The 18,854-nt window shown below is 41.4% G+C and overlaps 1 protein-coding gene across 1 annotated transcript in view; it reads right to left on the reverse strand.

Annotated features, from left to right (window-relative positions):
• Window positions 1-18,854, reverse strand: part of LOC124990625 (maltase-glucoamylase-like) — a 188,821-nt gene that overhangs the window by 16,785 nt on the left and 153,182 nt on the right. The window contains 14 exon segments of the mRNA XM_047560811.1: window positions 1,262-1,324; window positions 1,604-1,714; window positions 1,968-2,096; window positions 2,955-3,080; window positions 4,246-4,358; window positions 5,142-5,238; window positions 5,494-5,662; window positions 6,768-6,922; window positions 9,177-9,377; window positions 9,716-9,868; window positions 12,893-13,060; window positions 13,505-13,554; window positions 14,528-14,616; window positions 18,364-18,488. Coding sequence (XP_047416767.1) covers window positions 1,262-1,324; window positions 1,604-1,714; window positions 1,968-2,096; window positions 2,955-3,080; window positions 4,246-4,358; window positions 5,142-5,238; window positions 5,494-5,662; window positions 6,768-6,922; window positions 9,177-9,377; window positions 9,716-9,868; window positions 12,893-13,060; window positions 13,505-13,554; window positions 14,528-14,616; window positions 18,364-18,488 — 1,749 coding nt within the window.

An 18,854-nucleotide genomic window follows, 5' to 3' on the forward strand; every position in this document is an offset into this window, starting at 1 on the left:
ATGCAGTCTTTCTCTCTAGGAATGACCAATTACCTAAAACTTAAGTAGTCTTGAAAAGGCATGAATATTTGGCCCTACTCCTGCCAGTCTCATCCCTGGTGATAGGAGTCTTTGTCTCACACTCTATCCACTGCCTAGAATCTTATAATGCCTGCAAAAAGATCCAAAAGGGGTCTTTGTCCTGGAATGCTAAGTGGTCAACACCACCATTCACTGCTGCTCTGCTCTGTTCCCACAGTGCTTATATTTCTGCAATTTAATCCATGATCCGGATAGAGGTTGAGACACTAAAACTCATACTTCCTTGTTGTCCCCATAGATGCTGGCCTCCTTTTCCCTTTACCCTTGCAGCTTCCCTGGGAACTAGGACTTTTCTTTTACTTCCCAACTCCTCTCTGGAGGTTGCAGAGACCTCACATTTTCTTCTACAGATCCTGATCAGAAAAAAATTATCATTGTGGAAGAGAAGATAAAGAAGGTAAGGACGTTCAGATGAGTAACTCTCCACATGAGTTCCCACTAACCCAGAGGGTTCTGCTCACAGATAACTCACAATTGACCACAACCTGACTGAGTGATTTACCATAGAACTGCAACTCAGGATCACAAAGAAGTCTACCTGGACCAGTGTGAAACTACACATGTGTGCAAACAACAAATACTTCTAAAGCAGGGAGAAAACCAGGTCGGAATCAAGGGACACTTTGATCCATTACATGTAAGAAGCTGCTTCAAAGATGGGAAAAATTTTAATTAAATGCTGGAAACCAAGAGAGATCCTAGGCCATATGGGAGTGGGGGCCAAGATTACCAGTATGAAGATGCAGAAGACCATCCATGAAAACAAGTTGTACACAGGAAAAAGCCAATCACTCACACAAAAGTTGGAGATTCTACTTACAAGGGACACCCAAGTCAATGACAATCACAAAAAGTGCACTGATTCTTAAAAAAGACAGCTCATCTTCAGGTTTCATGCACTGGACAGTCCATCGCTCCTTGGAATATGACATTCCTGAACTGGAAGTGACCATTGTGTGACCAAAATCCATGTAATATAATAATTTTAACTCTTTGAGTAAGAAATCCCACAGAGAGCAATACCCACTCTCCCCAACCTGGAAGAGGTGTGTATGTAAAGAAACCAGCACACACACTGATACCCAGGACTCAGTTCCTAAGTAGGGCATGTCCAGTATGGTGAGTATGGCTGCCCCTTCCTGACATCCTGGACTCCACCCAAACACAAAGAGCCTTTTACCTCCACTTGACTGTCCCAGTCTAGAGAGCTGTTAATAACAATATCAGGGTAATCAGGCCAGACCTGCAGAGAGAAAATATTTAACAGCAATTCATTAGGCAGATCCCTTATGTAGAATTTCCAAATACAATAAATCATGGCCCCAGGGGTAATAATATTAGGGTTCATCTAGAGGAAACAAGATTTCACAGACTCATCAGGCATATCAATAGTTACTAAGAAATGAAAACTACTCACCTCAGGGACGACAAATGATAAGGGAAAAAAACAACAACAAACACAAACACACTACCCGTGGTCCTCCCCCATGATAGAGACCAGTGGTCACCACTTAGATCATACCTTTCCCCACACAATGTCTCCTCCGTTTGGATATCTGATGAAGACATCATCCTCCACTCCCCGAGTGAAAGCAGGATAGGGCTGAGTCTCATTGCCAGAAATGGCTGGGTCCTGCAAGCAAACCACAAGTCAGGTACGCACACCAAAGAGAGAGATCGGCAAGAGACAGAAAAAAAGAACTTCTGCAGAGGGAGGTCCATAGCTGCCCCCCGCCCTCTACAGTATCTGGGAATCCCTGGAAATACACTTTTCTTATTGACCCTGGATTTCTCTGCTCTTCACATGGAAGGAGAGACAAGGAATGTGTCCTCCACCAAAGCCCAGTCCTTCTCCAACACACTCCACACATGCAAATAGGACTCACCAGGATGAGGATGACCCTCATCCCATCAGCCCTCATGCGATTGATCAGAGCTGGAAACCCAGCAAAGTTGGGGCTCAGGGTGAAGTCCAGCTGCCGCTCCATGTAGTCAATGTCGGAGTACTGCACATCCTAGGGGAGGACACAGGAACCTGAGTGACTGCCGCTGGTGAATGTCCAGCTTCCAGAGGAGAACCACCCTCCACCCCTGATGGGGAATTCAAATGGCCTCATTTTGACCCTTGCAAATCCTAGCTCTCTCAGTATGAATCATGGGAAATTCATTTGATTTTTCAAACTTTTACTCTCTATAGAAAAAAATATAAATGAGCCAAAATTAAAGGGATAATGCCTATATATACTGGTGGTTGTGAGAATAAGTAAAAACAGTAGTTGGGAAAGCATGTTGAAATATATGGCCATTATAAAAATTAATTGCAGTTACCTTCCCCAGGGTTACCCAAGTTAACAATAGTTTGTATTCAGAATAATAAAAAGTTAACTATTTTGTTGTAATACAATCTGGATGGTAAGTCTACTACAAAATAACAATAAGAAAACAAAAGCTGGTAAAATAATGTTTTCAGTGCACAAAACAATTGGGACACAATAAGACATACTCACCGAATTTAGGCTAATTTGTTTTATTACAACTACTCTTTTTGAGGGAACTTCTATTCTCATGGAGCCAAGGACTTTTAGGACAAATGTCTTGAAATCAAATAAAAGAAATGGAAGGAAGCACAGTAGAGTAAAACACTTGTGACGCCTGCCCTATTTTCTTACTCTGAGTCATTGCATCCCGAGTGTTATAATATAAGAGCAAGGCCCCTGCCTGTTTTACTATTGGGATGGAACTCAGTGTGACATATCAGAAAACAATTTCGTGTTTTTGCAGAACCTCACAAATCCGGAAAACTGAATCCAGACACAGAGATGCCTAAGTTAGCTATGAGGTCACAGAGCCAGTGCACCATGACTGAGACATACATAGGGGATCTGGGCCGCCACCATCTCATCATACAAGCTGGCGATCTCAGAGTCACTCTCGTATCCATAGCGACACAGCTGGAACCCCAGGGACCAGTAAGGTACCATTACAGGCCGGCCAATCACCTGGAAAATGAACAGAAATATTATTCTTTACAGGAGGACTGGAAATAACTTGTACACAAAATAATACTTTTCTAGTCCCCAAGAGAGACAATCACAAATTCAAATCCAGAGAGAAACATAGTAGATATGAAGCCACTGGGATACCTTGAGAAAGATTCTTGCTACACTAACGCCACTTACTTGGAATTCTGGACAATCTAAATGTACTCTCATTCCTACAGGTGCCCTAGGTTATTACTGAAGAGAACAGATCCAAGAAGGAAAATGCCTGGGTTAGCTCTCAGGTTCCATGTCCTCCTGGTTCTGTGACCTTAAACAAAATTAAGGTATCTCTTCATGTTCTATTCTTTACTGGTAAATTAAAGATAATTGTAATGTCTGTCTAACACTGTTTGATGAGGATTAAAGAGTTATTAAATGTAACATGCTCTCACATGCAGTAAGAGATTGGTAAGGAACACTGTAAGTTTTTGCTCTCACAAAAGTGGTTACTCTCACCACTACACCCAAACATCACCTCCATTACCACTACATCACTCCCACCATCACCACCATCATCATACCATCACCATTATATCCACCATCACCACCATCCTCACACCATCACCATCACCCCCACAATCACCATCATCATCATACCCAACATGCCCATCACTACCATTACCACCACTATCAACACTACCATCTCCACCACTTTAACTAACAGCACTATGAACATCACCAACATTATCATCTCTATCACCATCATGCCTACCCCGGACACCCCCACATTACCCTTACCATCATCAGCACCTTCATCACCTACACTACCAACACTTCTAGTCTCATTTCCCCACCATCACCAACAATCACCTTTCCACAACTCCTCCTACCAATACCCCTAGCACAACTATCAGCACTGCAATCCCTATCCTTTCTATCACTACTTCACACCACTAACTCAGCATTATCCAAGATGCAGTGAGGACTTTGCCTAATGTGCAATAATTAGGCCATAATTTAATGGATACTGGAAAGCATTTATTTGTGCTTACTATATAACATACCTCTCTCTAAAAATGATCAACCTTTCTAGCTGTCCCATTGAGTTATAAGGATGAATATAGTTTTTGGAACATGGAATGTACCATATATATAGTTGATGACGACAAGAATTTCCTCCTACCTCAGTGTACTGTTGGGTGACAAGCTCTGGAGTTGGCCCCAGGAACACATAAAAATCCAAAATTCCCCCTGTGGTACGGTATGTGAGGGCAGGTGTGGGTTGGAATGTCACATCTGAAAACATAGGAAAGTGACAAATGAAAACTATGCTGGAAGTATTCAAACAAGGAATGATCCATGAAATCCATACCTTCTCTCTCTTGTACAAATGAAAATGAAAAAGTTCTCTGAAAGTCTACAGAGTCCCATCCCAGGATGTTTTCACATGGATGTGCCTTATTATCTAATTTTACTTATCTTTCTGCTATTTAAAACTACTAATATAACTTCTACTTCAGAATAGTTGTAGACTCAAGGAGTGGCAAAAAGACTACTCAAAGTTCTCTGAGCATTTCACCCAGCATCGATCAAAAATAACATCTTGTAAAACCTTGTAGATTGTCAAACCAGGAAACTGATATTGATAAAATATTATTAGGTCAAGTTCAGACCTTTCTCAGATTGCACAAGATTTTACATACACATTTTATAACCAATTCCTTGATTTTTCATCCCTTTCTAATATACAGTATGAATTTTTTATATCCTCATATTCAAAGAGAAAGTGCTGTGAATTATAGCTGCAAAATTAGTACAAACTATGGCGTTACCTCCAATTTGATAACCTCCAGGACACCTGGGACTCACTTAAATTTCCTATCCTTCATATGGAGTGTTTGCAAAAATAGAATTGTACCAAATCTAGTTATAGCATGCTATAAGACTGAAGTAAACACTATTAGGGAGCTGGGAACCTCAAAACAATTTTGACACCAGGCTGCTGCTAGGTCAAATTCTACAGTTACACAGATTGCTTCATTGATAGCAAAAATGTAGAGAGTGCTCGCATCATCCTACCCATGGCGTTGCTGTTCAGCAGGAGAACTCCGTGGGCGCTGCCGTCCTCCTCCAGACCCATGTAGTAGGGGTGGACACCATAGGAATTCTTCTTATACTGAGAATTAGGGGGAGAAATGCAGAAGGTTAGAAGTCAATGTGCCTGAGAAACAAATCCCAGAAAAATCTCTTTGCTAAGATGGATTTGTCTTCCCTCTGAAATGACTAAAATGCATGAGAAGCACACATGAAAACTCGCCCATAGTCTAAGAGCAGAAAAAGACAATCCAAGTTGAGTCTGGAATCATGAAGCACAAGGTGACCATGATGTGGACAGAGGCAGATGCTCAGATCCACAGTGCTCTGTGCTTACCCCAGGGGGTTCATCTCTGGAAAACATGCCCCATGTGTGCCAGTTCAAGTCTCTCCTGAAGGCTGTGTGCTCATTTTCCCCAAAGCCATAGATGTACTTGGAGGGAAGGCGGGTGGAGATGCGGATGAACAGGTCATTGAAGGTGAAGCCAAGGAGCTGAGAGTCCCAGCTGCAACACACACACATCAAGGGTACATTCAGAAGAGAAAAGTACCTTTCCTATTGGCTTCAAAATGCTGACCTCCAAGAACAACAGAATTTTTGATTATCCCCACAATGCAGAACCCAACATCTCCCAAAAACAGCACAAAGTCTGCTTGAATAAAATAATCCCACATCTCCCTTCTGTAACCCTAGTAGTGCTCCTTCATAGTCTATTTCTCTCTTAAATGGCCTCTTTCCAGTGCCACCTCCACAAATCCAAATTCCATAATGTCTCACCATCTCACCTGCTACCACTCCACACAAGCCTTCCTTCAGCTCTTTCTCTCTGATAGCCCATTCCCCACAGGCTTCCACAGTGATGTGTTTAAATATATCACATCATGTGTCACTCCCGGTTCACACTCTTCCATGTCTTCTCATGTACACCTCGTGAAGCCTTCCAGGCTGCACCTGATCCAAGTCCTCCTACCACCCCAGCTTCATCTCCCCCCCTTACCCCCTTACTCACTTCTTCACCACTTACCCCCTTACTCACTTCTTTGAATTTCTCCAATTGCTTGACATGCCATGTTTCCTCCTATATCATGGTCTAGGTTCTTACTCTATCACAAATGCTTTTCCCTACTTCCATGGCTTCCTTTCGGGTGTTCCTTCTCTCCAACCAGATTCAAATCCAAATGCTAACCCTTCAATGAGACCTACTTTCGCCACAGTATCAAAAGCAGTAACCTCACCAAAAGTCTTGATTACCTGCTCATTTAATTAGAGTAGTCCTTGTCAACTACCGTTTGATAGTGTCATGTGAATTATTGTTGAGGCAATGAGATCAGATGCCTTATCATCTATGAACATAATACCTAAAACAATACCTAATGTAATGAAACATTCCATAAACATTGGTTGGATGAATTCCAGGAACATGCAACAGATTCAGTCATCATTCTCAGATTGTAAAACACTTCTCATTAGATCATAGCTGGAGGAAATGGCTTACTCATGGATCTGGAAACCAACAGTAGGAGGCCTGAGCCAGGTATCACTAAGGACAATAGGTCAGACAAGGAATATACAGTTACGTGGAAATTCCAAAAAAGAAAGGAGACACTTACATTGCAGTGCCTGTACTCTTCCGGCGAATTTCAATCCCAAAAGGATTCTCCTTAATGAGGACATCATAGAGTCGACTCTCAGAGGTGCTGGTTGGAGCCCTGGTTATGTTCAAGGGGACTGGGACTTCATACCGATGGTTGTTGGGATCATAAATCTAGAGCAGAGGAAAGTGACTTTAATTAAGGATACAGGTAGAGGGAATGAGTTCTGGGTTTCTATCAAACACAGGTTAATAATATTGTATGATGGAATTCAAAACACTTAGAAGACAGGATGTTTAACTTTCTCATTACTAAGAAATAAGAGATGCTTGCATAATGGATAACCTGATTATTCTGAATCAAACCATAATTAAAATTATACAAAAAAGAAAAATATATACATTGTGTGAATGTACAGTTAAAAAAAGTGTTTTTTTTTTCTGTCAAAAACAATTCAGGCACAGTATCCATCATCTGTCTGAGTGGTTGAGGGTGGGTGGGGAGTGAGAGAAGAATGGAGGATCTTTAGATTATATAGAAGCAAAAGAGGCGGGTATGACAGATGAGGGAATGAGACAGACATCATTACCCTATGTACATGTATGATTACACAAATAGTATAAATCTACATCATGCCCAACCATATATATGAAATGATGTAACACATTTGTGTAAAATTAATCAAAATGCAGTCTGTAAAAAATAAAATTTAAGTACATAATTTGAAAATAAATAAATAAATAATAAAAAAACACTTAGGCAAAGGTAATACACCAAATCTACACTCTTAGAAGAATATTAACATCATTGACAAAGATTACAAATGCTAAAATTTTGCATTCTGTTGCACTCATGATAACTGGGATTTAAGAAACATATCAAAGAACAACATCAGATTTAACATCTTGATCTGACTCCACCATATTTCATTATTAAGCCTTCTATTTCAGTATCACATTTACTTGAACCTTTGTGCTAACTTGAAAAGTCATTCGGCAATGAGTGTGGTTATGAATATATTTTTATTATTTTGTGTTAGGTACAGGAGCATATGTGAATACCTAACAACTTTTCACTATTGAAAATTATTTCCCTCAAAATATAAACTTGGATTAAAATAATCACTGATGTCTTTGCTGAAAATCATAGATCAATTATTCAGAGACTACATCACATATTGCTGCCTGATACCACAAAGGCAACTATGGATATGAACAGAATTACACAAGGTTATTGGTTTGAGAATTGCACTTCCTAATGGGAAGTTAAAGGAGAGGTTCACAGCACTTGGGTAATGTGAGTAAATGTAGAACAGTGGAAATGCTGAGAGTACAGGTAAGGAGATGCCTAACATTGTTTCTGGAGGGCGACAAGGTTCCATGGGAGAATTACAGTCAGAGACATAAGAGGTTCGAAGCCAATAAGCAAGTACAAGAAATGAAATCAGTCAATCTCGTAACGAAAAAGCACACACAAAGGCACAGAGAATTAGAGGAGTCTCCGAAAGATCAAGTGTTCTGGAGAGAGTAAATGTGTGGAAAGTGGTGGCCTAGCTAGAAGAAAGTTCTTCACTGTAAGCCATTGTGGGCCCACCAAACATCAGTGCCATCATCAGGACACTAAAAATCAAAAACGAAAACAAAACATCCACGAAAAGCTTTTTTCCTTACGTTAGGAGACATGAAAAGATCTGAGAGTTCAAGTGGATGTTGGATATTTGAAAGATTACTATTCATGAATCTCTGTGTTATGTGTCAGAAGCACCAAGAGGAAGGACACATTCTGGCCACAGAGAAGCTTAGAGTTTAATAGGGAAATTGGCACAAAAAACGCTGGTCCACACTAAGGCCTAGATATTATTAAACCACCTAAGGAAAAGAAATTATTACATTTGGTGGTTATTACTTAGGAGACACCTCAGTTTCAGAACCCAGACTGAACTCTCATACTTTCCACTTACATACTTTTTCAGAATTCCTCTTTTTAGGTAATGTCATCATGTCAACACAGAGATGACAGAAACAGAATAGTCATTCTTAAGCCTCCCTCTCCCTTATCTACATTTACCATAAAATCACCAGATAATGTGAATCCCACCTTCTCAGTCTCAAACATTCACTTTTCCCCATCTCTTTTCCTATCGTTATCCCATCTCAAACCCCACCTGGAACACCTGATTGAGGACATCTTCACTTGACTGTTTTTTGTTCTCCAAATACATTCTCCTGAGAGTAGCCACAACACATTTTCAAATTACAAATTAGGACAAATCTCACTGTCAAAGAGTTCTTGTTATGCTTTGAAATAGGATAATAATCTAGGCCACAGTAAATCAGACCTTAAAAGAATTACCACATTTTAGAGTTATGTAACTTAACTTGAACCAATAAAGGGCCTGGTCAGTACATGATAAAGTACAATGATTACCTTAAATTGCAGCATTTCATCCTTATGGTAGGTCACCTGAAGGTGCAGGGGGTTCACAGGTGTGGAAGGGAAGGTGTTGGCATACACAGAAGACTTTAAGGAGATGTCAGCTGTGGCCCCATGGGAGTTGTACTGGACATTGCTGACAGAGTACAGATCACTGACAAAATAACAGTAAGGGACTCCAAGAGAACTGGATTCCTGGAAAGGAAAGTTGATACCATAGATCAGCAGGTAGCATGGAGTTGTCAAATAGATATAGTTATAAAAGGCAATCTGTATGGAGACAAAGCCAACACATCACTCATTCATAAAATTATAATTATGTAGTGGCAAAAAGTAAATTTCTAGACACAAAACAAAATACTTATTAAAAATACATCAACCTAATCCACATCTACTCTTCACATGCAGATCAGGTCCCTTGGAAGCCCTGTTTCTATGGAATTGAAGCAGGCACATGGGTCCTGGTGCTCTGCTCATGAACTTGCAGCCTGAGTAGAGAAGATCTGGTGTCCATCAACACCTCAGCTGGTTACCTCCCAGGCGCAGCCACGGGCAATGCAGTTTTCTTCAGAAGCACCATGCTCATCAGGGTAGCAGTCTATTTTTTCTTCGTCCCTGATGATTATGTCCCACTCCACTGTGTATTCCTCTCCAAGGACAAGACTGATCTCGCTGATGATGGCAACCTGAAGAAGTAAAGAATACTCAGAAGATGTGTCCTCAGGACAAAGGCCTGGCAAGAGCCAAATATTTTTAGTAACATATGGACGTCAGACCAGACTTTCAACAATCCAGGGAACATTTGAATGTAGTTCAGATGGAGAGAGCTATATAAATGGAAGGCAAATATTCAGTAGCAGGGTGGCAAATGTCACTACTCTATCAAAATGCCGTGCCTTAGGTTGTGGAAACAGTGACATCAAATAAAACCTGTTGCGATCATCCCTTTCCTTTCCTTCCCCGAGTCCTTCACCTCTTCATTTTGACAAAGACTTCCTTGCTATTTCAAAATCAGTGTATCTTCCTGTCATCCCGTCACCTAATCAGTGTCTCCTTCTGGACTGAAGTGGTGGTAAGAACAGAGCTATTAGAATCATTCGGTCTATGTTCTCTTTTCCAGTTTTGTTTGGAATCTTGGACAAATTATTTCCATCCTTTGGGCCTCAGTTGTAAAATCTACAAAATTGCTGAATTGGAAAAATCATTGCATTTCATTCCATTTCTAACATTGGAGTGTCTTCAATTCTCTAACCGCAGATATCCAACACTTGAAAGCTTTTGGGATCCCACTCATCATGTCAAAATTTAACATTTTTTTCCCTTAGGTTTGGTACTTCCTCAAACAGCATTTTACATGTTTAACATTCTCATTTGTCAGAGCAATAAGATCTCACTTTAAGGATTTCCCTGTTTCTCTGCTGTTTACATCTTGCACCGACCTGTCCAACAAATCTCAACTTCAACCCCACCTCCAAGAAGACTTTGTTTCAAGGATCACTGTGAGGAGGTGTGAGAATTAAGTCAAGTGTGACTTTCTTGTTTTGGCACCACACATCCTCCAAAGTCTGACCACCTGTTTCCTCCTGTTCAAAGCGAAGTCCTTCCCAAAGTGAATCCAACTTAGGTTAGCTACACAACATTCATCATGGCATTTGCAGGCAAATTGATGCAGCTGGAGAATATCATGCTATGTGAAATAAGCCAAGTCCAATAATCCATAGCTTGATGATCTCTCTACATGTGGATCGTGATACATAACGGTGGAGGGCAGGTAGAAAGGAAGAAAGAATGGATAGCATAGAGGAAAAGAGGGGTGGAGAGGAGGTGGGGCAAAGAAAAACAACAGAATGGGACAGACATCATTACCCTATGTACATGTATTATTACACAAATGGTGCAACTCTACTTTATGCACAGAGAAACAACAGTTGTACCGCAATTGTGTATAATGAATCAAAATAAATAAATTTTTTAAAAAACAAAATACCATAAACAAAGTTATAAAAAAATAAAAATTTAAAAGCAGATTCACGGGCTGACAATGCAGGGTATTCTCAAGTCCCTGAGTTGATTTATTCTGCTCTCTCAACTTAGAGTGGATTGCTATGAAAAATGCCCCTTCAATGAAGACATCACCAGTGGCCTTACTCATGTAAAATGTTCCCTGCCTCCTTACTCTTTCCCAAGATTGAGTAAACAAAATTCCCTGAAGATAGCTCAATTTTTGACAACGTAACATAGCTATGATCACGAAAAGGTGAGAACTAGTTTCCTGAGATATAAATGTAGTTTATATTTACATTTAAGGGTATTTTCTATCCCCGTACCTCTTCCTTCTGCCTTCCCAGACCCTCTCTCCTCTCTCTCTCCTATGCTGTCCTACAACCATGCAAGCTGACAGAAACCAAAGAGCCACTTTCTGTCACAAGGGAAGAAAAGACCTCAATCCCACCAACACTGAGCCAATGAACCTATGCCAGCTTCTAAACTACCATGTCTACTACTAATATCTACACCTAAACTACCACTTGCAGGAAGAAAAAAAGAGTCCAGTTTGTTACCATTTGGGGTTTCCATTCCCTTCAAGCTGTTGAATCTACACATGATATGCCGTCTTTCAAGCCCAACACTGAACCTGTTGCCTGAACAAAACCCAGAACAACTACTCCATTAAACTCTGATCATCAATTAAAACATGAGCAAATATTTCTTACGTACATTTCATCCAGAGTGTTTTCCCGATTTTTCATATGTTCAAATGATATAACCTCATTACTCACATTTAAACATAAAGGCATTCCTAAGATCTTATTAACTTATTCAGCAAATATGAATTGAGTCTATTTTCCCATATGAATCCTTCACATGTCTTGTACTTTGCCATTTACATAACCAGTCATATACAAATTTATTCCTAACTTCATAATGTATGTGTCCTCAAAATGTGTTATCAGAAGAAAATGTCAACTCCCAAGATAGGAGAAGTCTCACCTGACTTATTTTCCCATAATTTGCAAGGTCCCTCACGAACCATAATAACCTGGCAGCTGTAATGCAAGGAGTCCCTCCAGTACCTCGGGTAAGGATCATTTGGAGAAAGGATTTCTCATAGGACCAGGCATCAGAGTAAATGATTACAGCTTAATAAGGATGGCCAGGTCTCATCACAACCGATGAGAAATTATTTTACTAGTATTATCAAACTGAATAAGTACCCTTTCAGTAGGATCATCAAATCTTATTCCTAAAGTGATTTTTGAGAATATAGATGTTGGAGGAAAATTCCACTCATCTCTATGAACTTTTTAAAAGTGGGAACTTCAATATTTAAATTCATGGACTCCTACCTCCCACCTTTACCTTTCAGCATCAGACATCAGATTCCAGATCCCTTTTCCTCTTACAAACTCTTCCACACTTTCCTAAATCTGCTCTCTTGTGACCACTGTAACTACATTTAGAGAGTGAAGCCAGTGGGACAAGGAGAGCACCGAGGGTGCAGTAAAGTGGGACCCTGAAAAGACCCTTCACCTCATCCCTGCTCAGTGCAACCTCCCTGTGTACTAGCTCTGCCCATCTGGTGCTTCATCACCACTTCCATTTCCAGCCCTCCGACTTCCCACCACAGGCATCCACACAACCTCGGTAAGAAGGGTCACCAAAGTGTTCTGAAGAATTTCAGGAAAACCACCTCAGCAAATGCATTTTACCTTCAGGCTAGCATCATATGTGACCTTGGGAGAAACCGGACTCAGGACACCATTGTGTATCACGGTAACGTTGCTGGGTTCCTGTGTCCCAAAGATCTTAATCTCCTGAAATGCTAAATTATTGGGGTCCTTGTAGGTAGACTGTGAAATCGTCACATCCAGGCGGTTCTGAAAATCAAAAAGCACCATGAACCACAAAGCTGTGCTGTAATACACAGATTCTCCACTCAGAGCTCCATCCTAGATGAGAAGCTCCCCACCCCTCCCAGTGCCTCCAGTTCTCCCTACTAACAAAGGCTGTGTGCATGATTTTACTTTCATACTACTCTGAGAAAAATAAATCAGGAGCAGACACACAAATACTCAATTTAGAAAAGCACACTGAATAGGACACACTGCTTTGATTCATCAATAATAGTGACCTCTTTTGACAAGATGGATGATACGATTATTGGGCATGAAGTCTTCCATGATGTGTTCACCTACAGCCACAATGTTATCACTGCCTTATTTCTATGAAGTTAGAAACATAACTGCACACATGCACAACCACATATGAGCCTAGGGTAGACAAAATCCCACACCTAAGATTCATAAAAATGTGCTACTCACTTGGGTGGCAGAAAACTCACAGAAAAGATACACTTTATTGGTCACAGTGTCTGAAAGCAGAAGACAGACAAGTTAGGTCGGCCTGCCCACCCCACAAGAACAAGTCTCACCTGCCTCTCCTTAAAGCTAATTCTGAGGACCCCAGCGCCAGGATTTCCCTCCTTTCATGATGGAGTACCATCCACAGGCACCACAACTCCTTAGTTACTCATCTACCCATTATCACAGGTGTTTCCATTTCTTGGCTCTTATGAATAGGACTGGGATTAACATGGCTGTGCACACATCTCTCTGACATGCTGATTTCAGTGTCATTAGAAACATACTCAGTAATGGAATTGCTAGATCACAGGGGAGTTCTCCTTTCAACACGTATTATTCCAAATAGCGTGTACCATTGCTTTTCACACATGAGTGTGCATAGATTTGTTCCATTTTCTCCACATGCTCATCAACACATGTCTTCTTTTCCAAAGTAAACATTCTAATAAGTATGAGAAAATAACTCAATGTAATCTCTCTGCTGATTAGTGATTTTTCAGGACTTTTTCATTACCTCTTAGTCAATTTTATGTTTTCTTTAGAAACACATCTATTCAAATCCTTTGTCCAATTTTAAAATCTGTTTCTTCATTCACTTGCTATTGAAATGCAACTTTTCCTTGTGTATTTTTTGTGTAAACAGAGTAATCAGACATGTAGTTGGCACATATTTTCTCCACCCTGGGCTCCCTTGGAGGATTTTCCATCTCATGTCCTCTAGGAGTCCACAGATAATAAAACAAGAGCCTATTATACATCACTGGTCGATGGCACACTTCTGAGAAACACAGACATGCTGGTCTCACATTTGTGGTTCCTTGATACAACTCAAACAGCATAAGAGGAAACAACACTCTTCTCGCAAGTGACTTTTGCTACTGTGCCTGGGTTCTGTCCCCCAAGCTGGAGGACCAGCAGGAGGGAGGGGCCATAACTCACAGGTAGAGGAGGGGAAACAACACATGCTCTCAACAGACTCACCTATGGATTCCCCATCATCCCAGAAAAGTTCTCCTGCTGCTTCGTTGTTCTCATCCAGGGCGATGATGAGACCAAGAGACTTCTGTCGACTGTAGCAAACAGGATTTACATCAGAAACAACGGTTATCACTGAAAGAATTTTGCCAAATGCTTCCTTCATATTTCAAATGGAAAAACTTACTAGAAAAACACGGCTCTGCTTTCCTCAGGAACAAAGCACAAATTAGAAGGGGTTTCTTTCTCTAGAATTCATAATGTCTTCCCAGATAGAAACGCCCCAGCTGTTATCACTACAGGTGTATGTAGGAGCGATAACATAAGCATCAGAACCACTGCAATAGGTACAATGAAAGCAGGGCTTACACTGTTATTAGAAGGCAGATTCTTGGGAGAGAACGGAATCCTACACAAAAATCATGCAGCCAGGTCATTTTAGACAGGAAACCATCAGAAGTGACATCTGCTGAGAGGGGTGGAGATCACTCCTCCCTACCTAAGGACCAGTTTCACTCAGGAACCAAAAACACACAATGAGGCCCATTTACATAATGCCACTTCACTTAGTTGATGACTTACTATTATTTGCACTGAGAGAAAAACAAAGCACTCTAATGACCTGCCTCATAAAGTAGAACAGGAGCAGAAAACAACGCTGCAGGAGATGGTGCAAGTGCTGCAAGGAGAGAGGAGGAAGAGAGGGAGAAAGCCACTTCCTGGGCATCTCATGTCCCCATGCCTTGGACGCCCTGCTGCTCTCTGGCCCTCAGGTGCCCCTCCCTGCCCCAGGTGCCCTAGTGTGTTCACACTCCAGCCTCCGCTGCACAGGTCACGTTCTCTGGTGACACACTGGCCTGCTCTCACTCTCAGTCATGTGTTGAACTGTCACTGCTCAGAAGCCCAGGAGACCAAAACACGAATACATCCCAAGTCATGACTCCTTTGGCCTTCATGGTAAGGAAGGTCAGACACAGCCAACACACAACTGAAGTAGAAAATGAACACTGACACGAACGGTGAGAACCACGGCTCTCCAGAAAGACACTTCCAGAGGGAGCTGGCCTAGACCTGCTAGGGCCCACCCAAGGAAACACCACTTGATCCTAGTCTACTTTCCAACTGAGGCATAACAAAACACTTTCTTGGGTTTACAAGAAAATAAAGTAGACATCTGAGACAATTAAACAACACAGGGGGATAAAACACGGGGCTACATTCACAAGGGTGCCCAGGAAGCCGACCCTGGGGTTTGTTTCCCTGGAGACAATGCCTGAAGGCCTAACACTGGAACACAAATACTGGTAAATAAGGAAGGCAAGCTGAGCCTCCAATTCACCAGTGAAACCAGGATCTTTAAAGGGACTAACATGACACCATGGTGGCAGCAGTCCAACTGGCTTGCACCCAAGGATAAGGCAATTTGCTTCTGGAGGAGACACACATCTGGGTCCTCAAAGTCACCACATTCGAAAAGCAAAACATCACTGAAAGCACAAGGTATTAAGTGAGCACTAGAGTCTGCTGAAATAACTCCCCATACATTTACATTCCACCAAGGACTTCAGCAGGTCAAATGTCCAGATAGAGAATGAAGTGACTATCACTACAATATTTAACGATATTTAGAAAAAAAGAGAAAATCGCAAAGGAAGGAAGAGTTTGACAATGTCCAGAAATTCACAAGAGGCTGCACTCCCTCTGCTGGAAGAGTTGTGAGGAATTCTTCTGGATGAAATCTGAGATTACCCCTGATCTTTAAAGCTGCATGAAGGCTGGGCATGGGTATTTGAAACTATTTCATGAGATTCTGACTCAACTCCTACAGAAGAACCACTAAATAGAGAAATTTACGGTATAAAATCCCAGATGTCAAAAACCAAGGAAATCTGAGGTAGAATTAAAATTTGATTTGGTTACTCCCAAAATCTTCTTTCTGAACATATTAGCATAATTCGCATTTGTTTTTCTCTATCTCTCTGGTTGGGAAGTCAAAAGAAAAAGTGCAAAATAGTTGTACTAGCTGGGCATGGTAGTGCATGCCTGTAATCCCAGAGCCTTGGGAGGCTGAGACAAGAGGTTCCCAATTTCAAAGCCAGCCTCAGCAACTCAATGAGGCCATCTGCAATTCAGTAAGACCCTGCCTCAAAATAAAACTTTAAAAAGAAAAAAGGGCCAGAATATGTTTCAGTTCTTAGGGCCCCAGTGTTCAATCCGTGGTTAAAAAAAAAAAGAATAGGGAAGAAAGAAAAGAAATAAAACCCGTATGATCTGAAACTCCTTAAGAGGATCAGTATTTAAAGTGAACTCTTTGACACTTCGTTGATTCAAAATAGTTTCCTTAGTGAGTGCTGAAGTTTCTAAATATGGAAAATGGACCATACATAAGCCACTGTTAAAACTGCCATATTTCAAATGTTTTAGAAATAAAATTGTGTGATCTGAAAAGAAAAAAGCAAGAAAGCACAGAGGCTGAGGGTTTCATTCACTGGCAAAAAGTTTATGTACCATGTAGGAGCCCCTGGATCTGTTAGAAATAGTAATGAGTGCAGAAACCCAACAGAGCAAACTAGGGGACAATATCTGCAGAACAGCATGTTTTGGCAATGGCATGCATGCACACGCGTGGGTGTGGGTGTGTGTGTCTGTGTGTGTGTGTGTCAAGGTATAGTAGGAGAAATAGTTGTCAAGGTTACCAGGAAACAGTTTGTGATGGGCCTTGAGCAACCCATTAGTGAAAGGATTCAGACTCCAAGCAGGAAGTAACAAGTTGGATTGTCATATGGGAAAGAAAATTTAGGGATCAGTGTAGACCGTATCTTAAGCAAAACACTAAGAGGAAAAAAAAAAACATGTCTTGCATTAAGACATATTCTCCCTGAAAAGTCTGTATTTGAAAAATTAAGGTCGTAACAAAAGTTCAAAGCAAAGGATGGGTTTCTAACCTCAAAAAAAAAAAATAAACATAAAAACTCCCAGTATATTAAAAATAACATAATGTTTTCCAGTATGCAATGATAAAAATATGCACTTTTAATACAGATATATTCTGTATTTTTTAACATTTACCCAAATAGGTATTTTTATCTGTTTACTGAAGATTCATTTACACAGCTATAAAATGGGAGTAATAGCAAATATTATAAAGGGAACGTGAGAGATATTGAAGACTTGAGTTTTGCAGGAGGAGGAGATTTTTGAACACAGTTTCAATCACAAAAATGAAATGGATCAAATGAAAAAGAATGGGAAGCTGAGGTTATAGGAGGATGAAAAGCAGATCCTATGCCTAGAAAAGACCAGAAGCAAGGCAAGAACTAAAACTGTGCATAGGTGGTCAGCAAAGACAGACAGGGTGACCAGCTACACAATCAGCCCAGAACTGAGTTTTCTCAAGAGATGAGACTTTCTGTGCTAAAACTACCACCGCCCTCAGAAAGCCAGGAAGGCAGACCTCTTCAGCTACCTCTGTGCAAATGCAGAGAAATGCAGGAGGGTCAAGAGTACAGGTATTGCCACCACCTTCAAATCTATCTGGGTGCAGCCCCAGATCAGCAGCTCCTTGAGAAAGACCCAAGGGGAACCCAGGCACAGTGTGATGCCCCCATCACCACACACACACTCAGAAAATCTGCTCCCCACATCCATGTGCCTCTGCAGACTCCTCAGGTCCCCTGATGGTGACAGAAATGGACCCTCTTGAAAAATGTTAAAACACAAAAGAGCAAAAAGGAAAAAGGAAAGAGAGCTTAGCAAACTGCTTTCTCCTTGAGAGATTGTTGCTATCGCTCAGAAATTGGGTTGAGCCCATGTGGAAAGTAGAACACCAGCCTGGTACTCACCTCAAGTGGGTGTTCCGGGCAGGCTCCTGCCAGGGCAGGATGTAGCCCCCACGGACATGAAGGTTAATGTGCTCCAGAGGGGCTGCCAACTCCTTCCACACTCCCTGCGCATTAATATCCACACCCTGAGGGATGAAGAAAGGAGGAGGAGATGAGGGAGAGGACACGTGCTGCCCTGAACACAGCATCTGGAAGACACCTCCTCTGCCTCACTGACCAGCTACCTGCTCACCGCCACTCAGCACCCACATGGTCAGCTTCTGCCTTCCCCAGCTGCTGTGGGAAGTACTGCTTGGCCGCTGTAATATCCTGTGAGTGTCACTTGTCTTTTCAGGATGGCTACGCCACATCCCACCTGAGGTGCTAGCGAGGATCCCAGCCCACAACCTGTTTCCATGTCACTGAGCACAGCCACAGGAGGACACATGGCCATTCCTTCACTTCTCCTTGCTCCCGACATACTCTGCACAATGGCAGGTCTAGAACGGCTC

The sequence above is a fragment of the Sciurus carolinensis genome, chromosome 8 (genome assembly GCF_902686445.1).
Source record: "Sciurus carolinensis chromosome 8, mSciCar1.2, whole genome shotgun sequence".
NCBI lineage: Eukaryota > Metazoa > Chordata > Mammalia > Rodentia > Sciuridae > Sciurus > Sciurus carolinensis.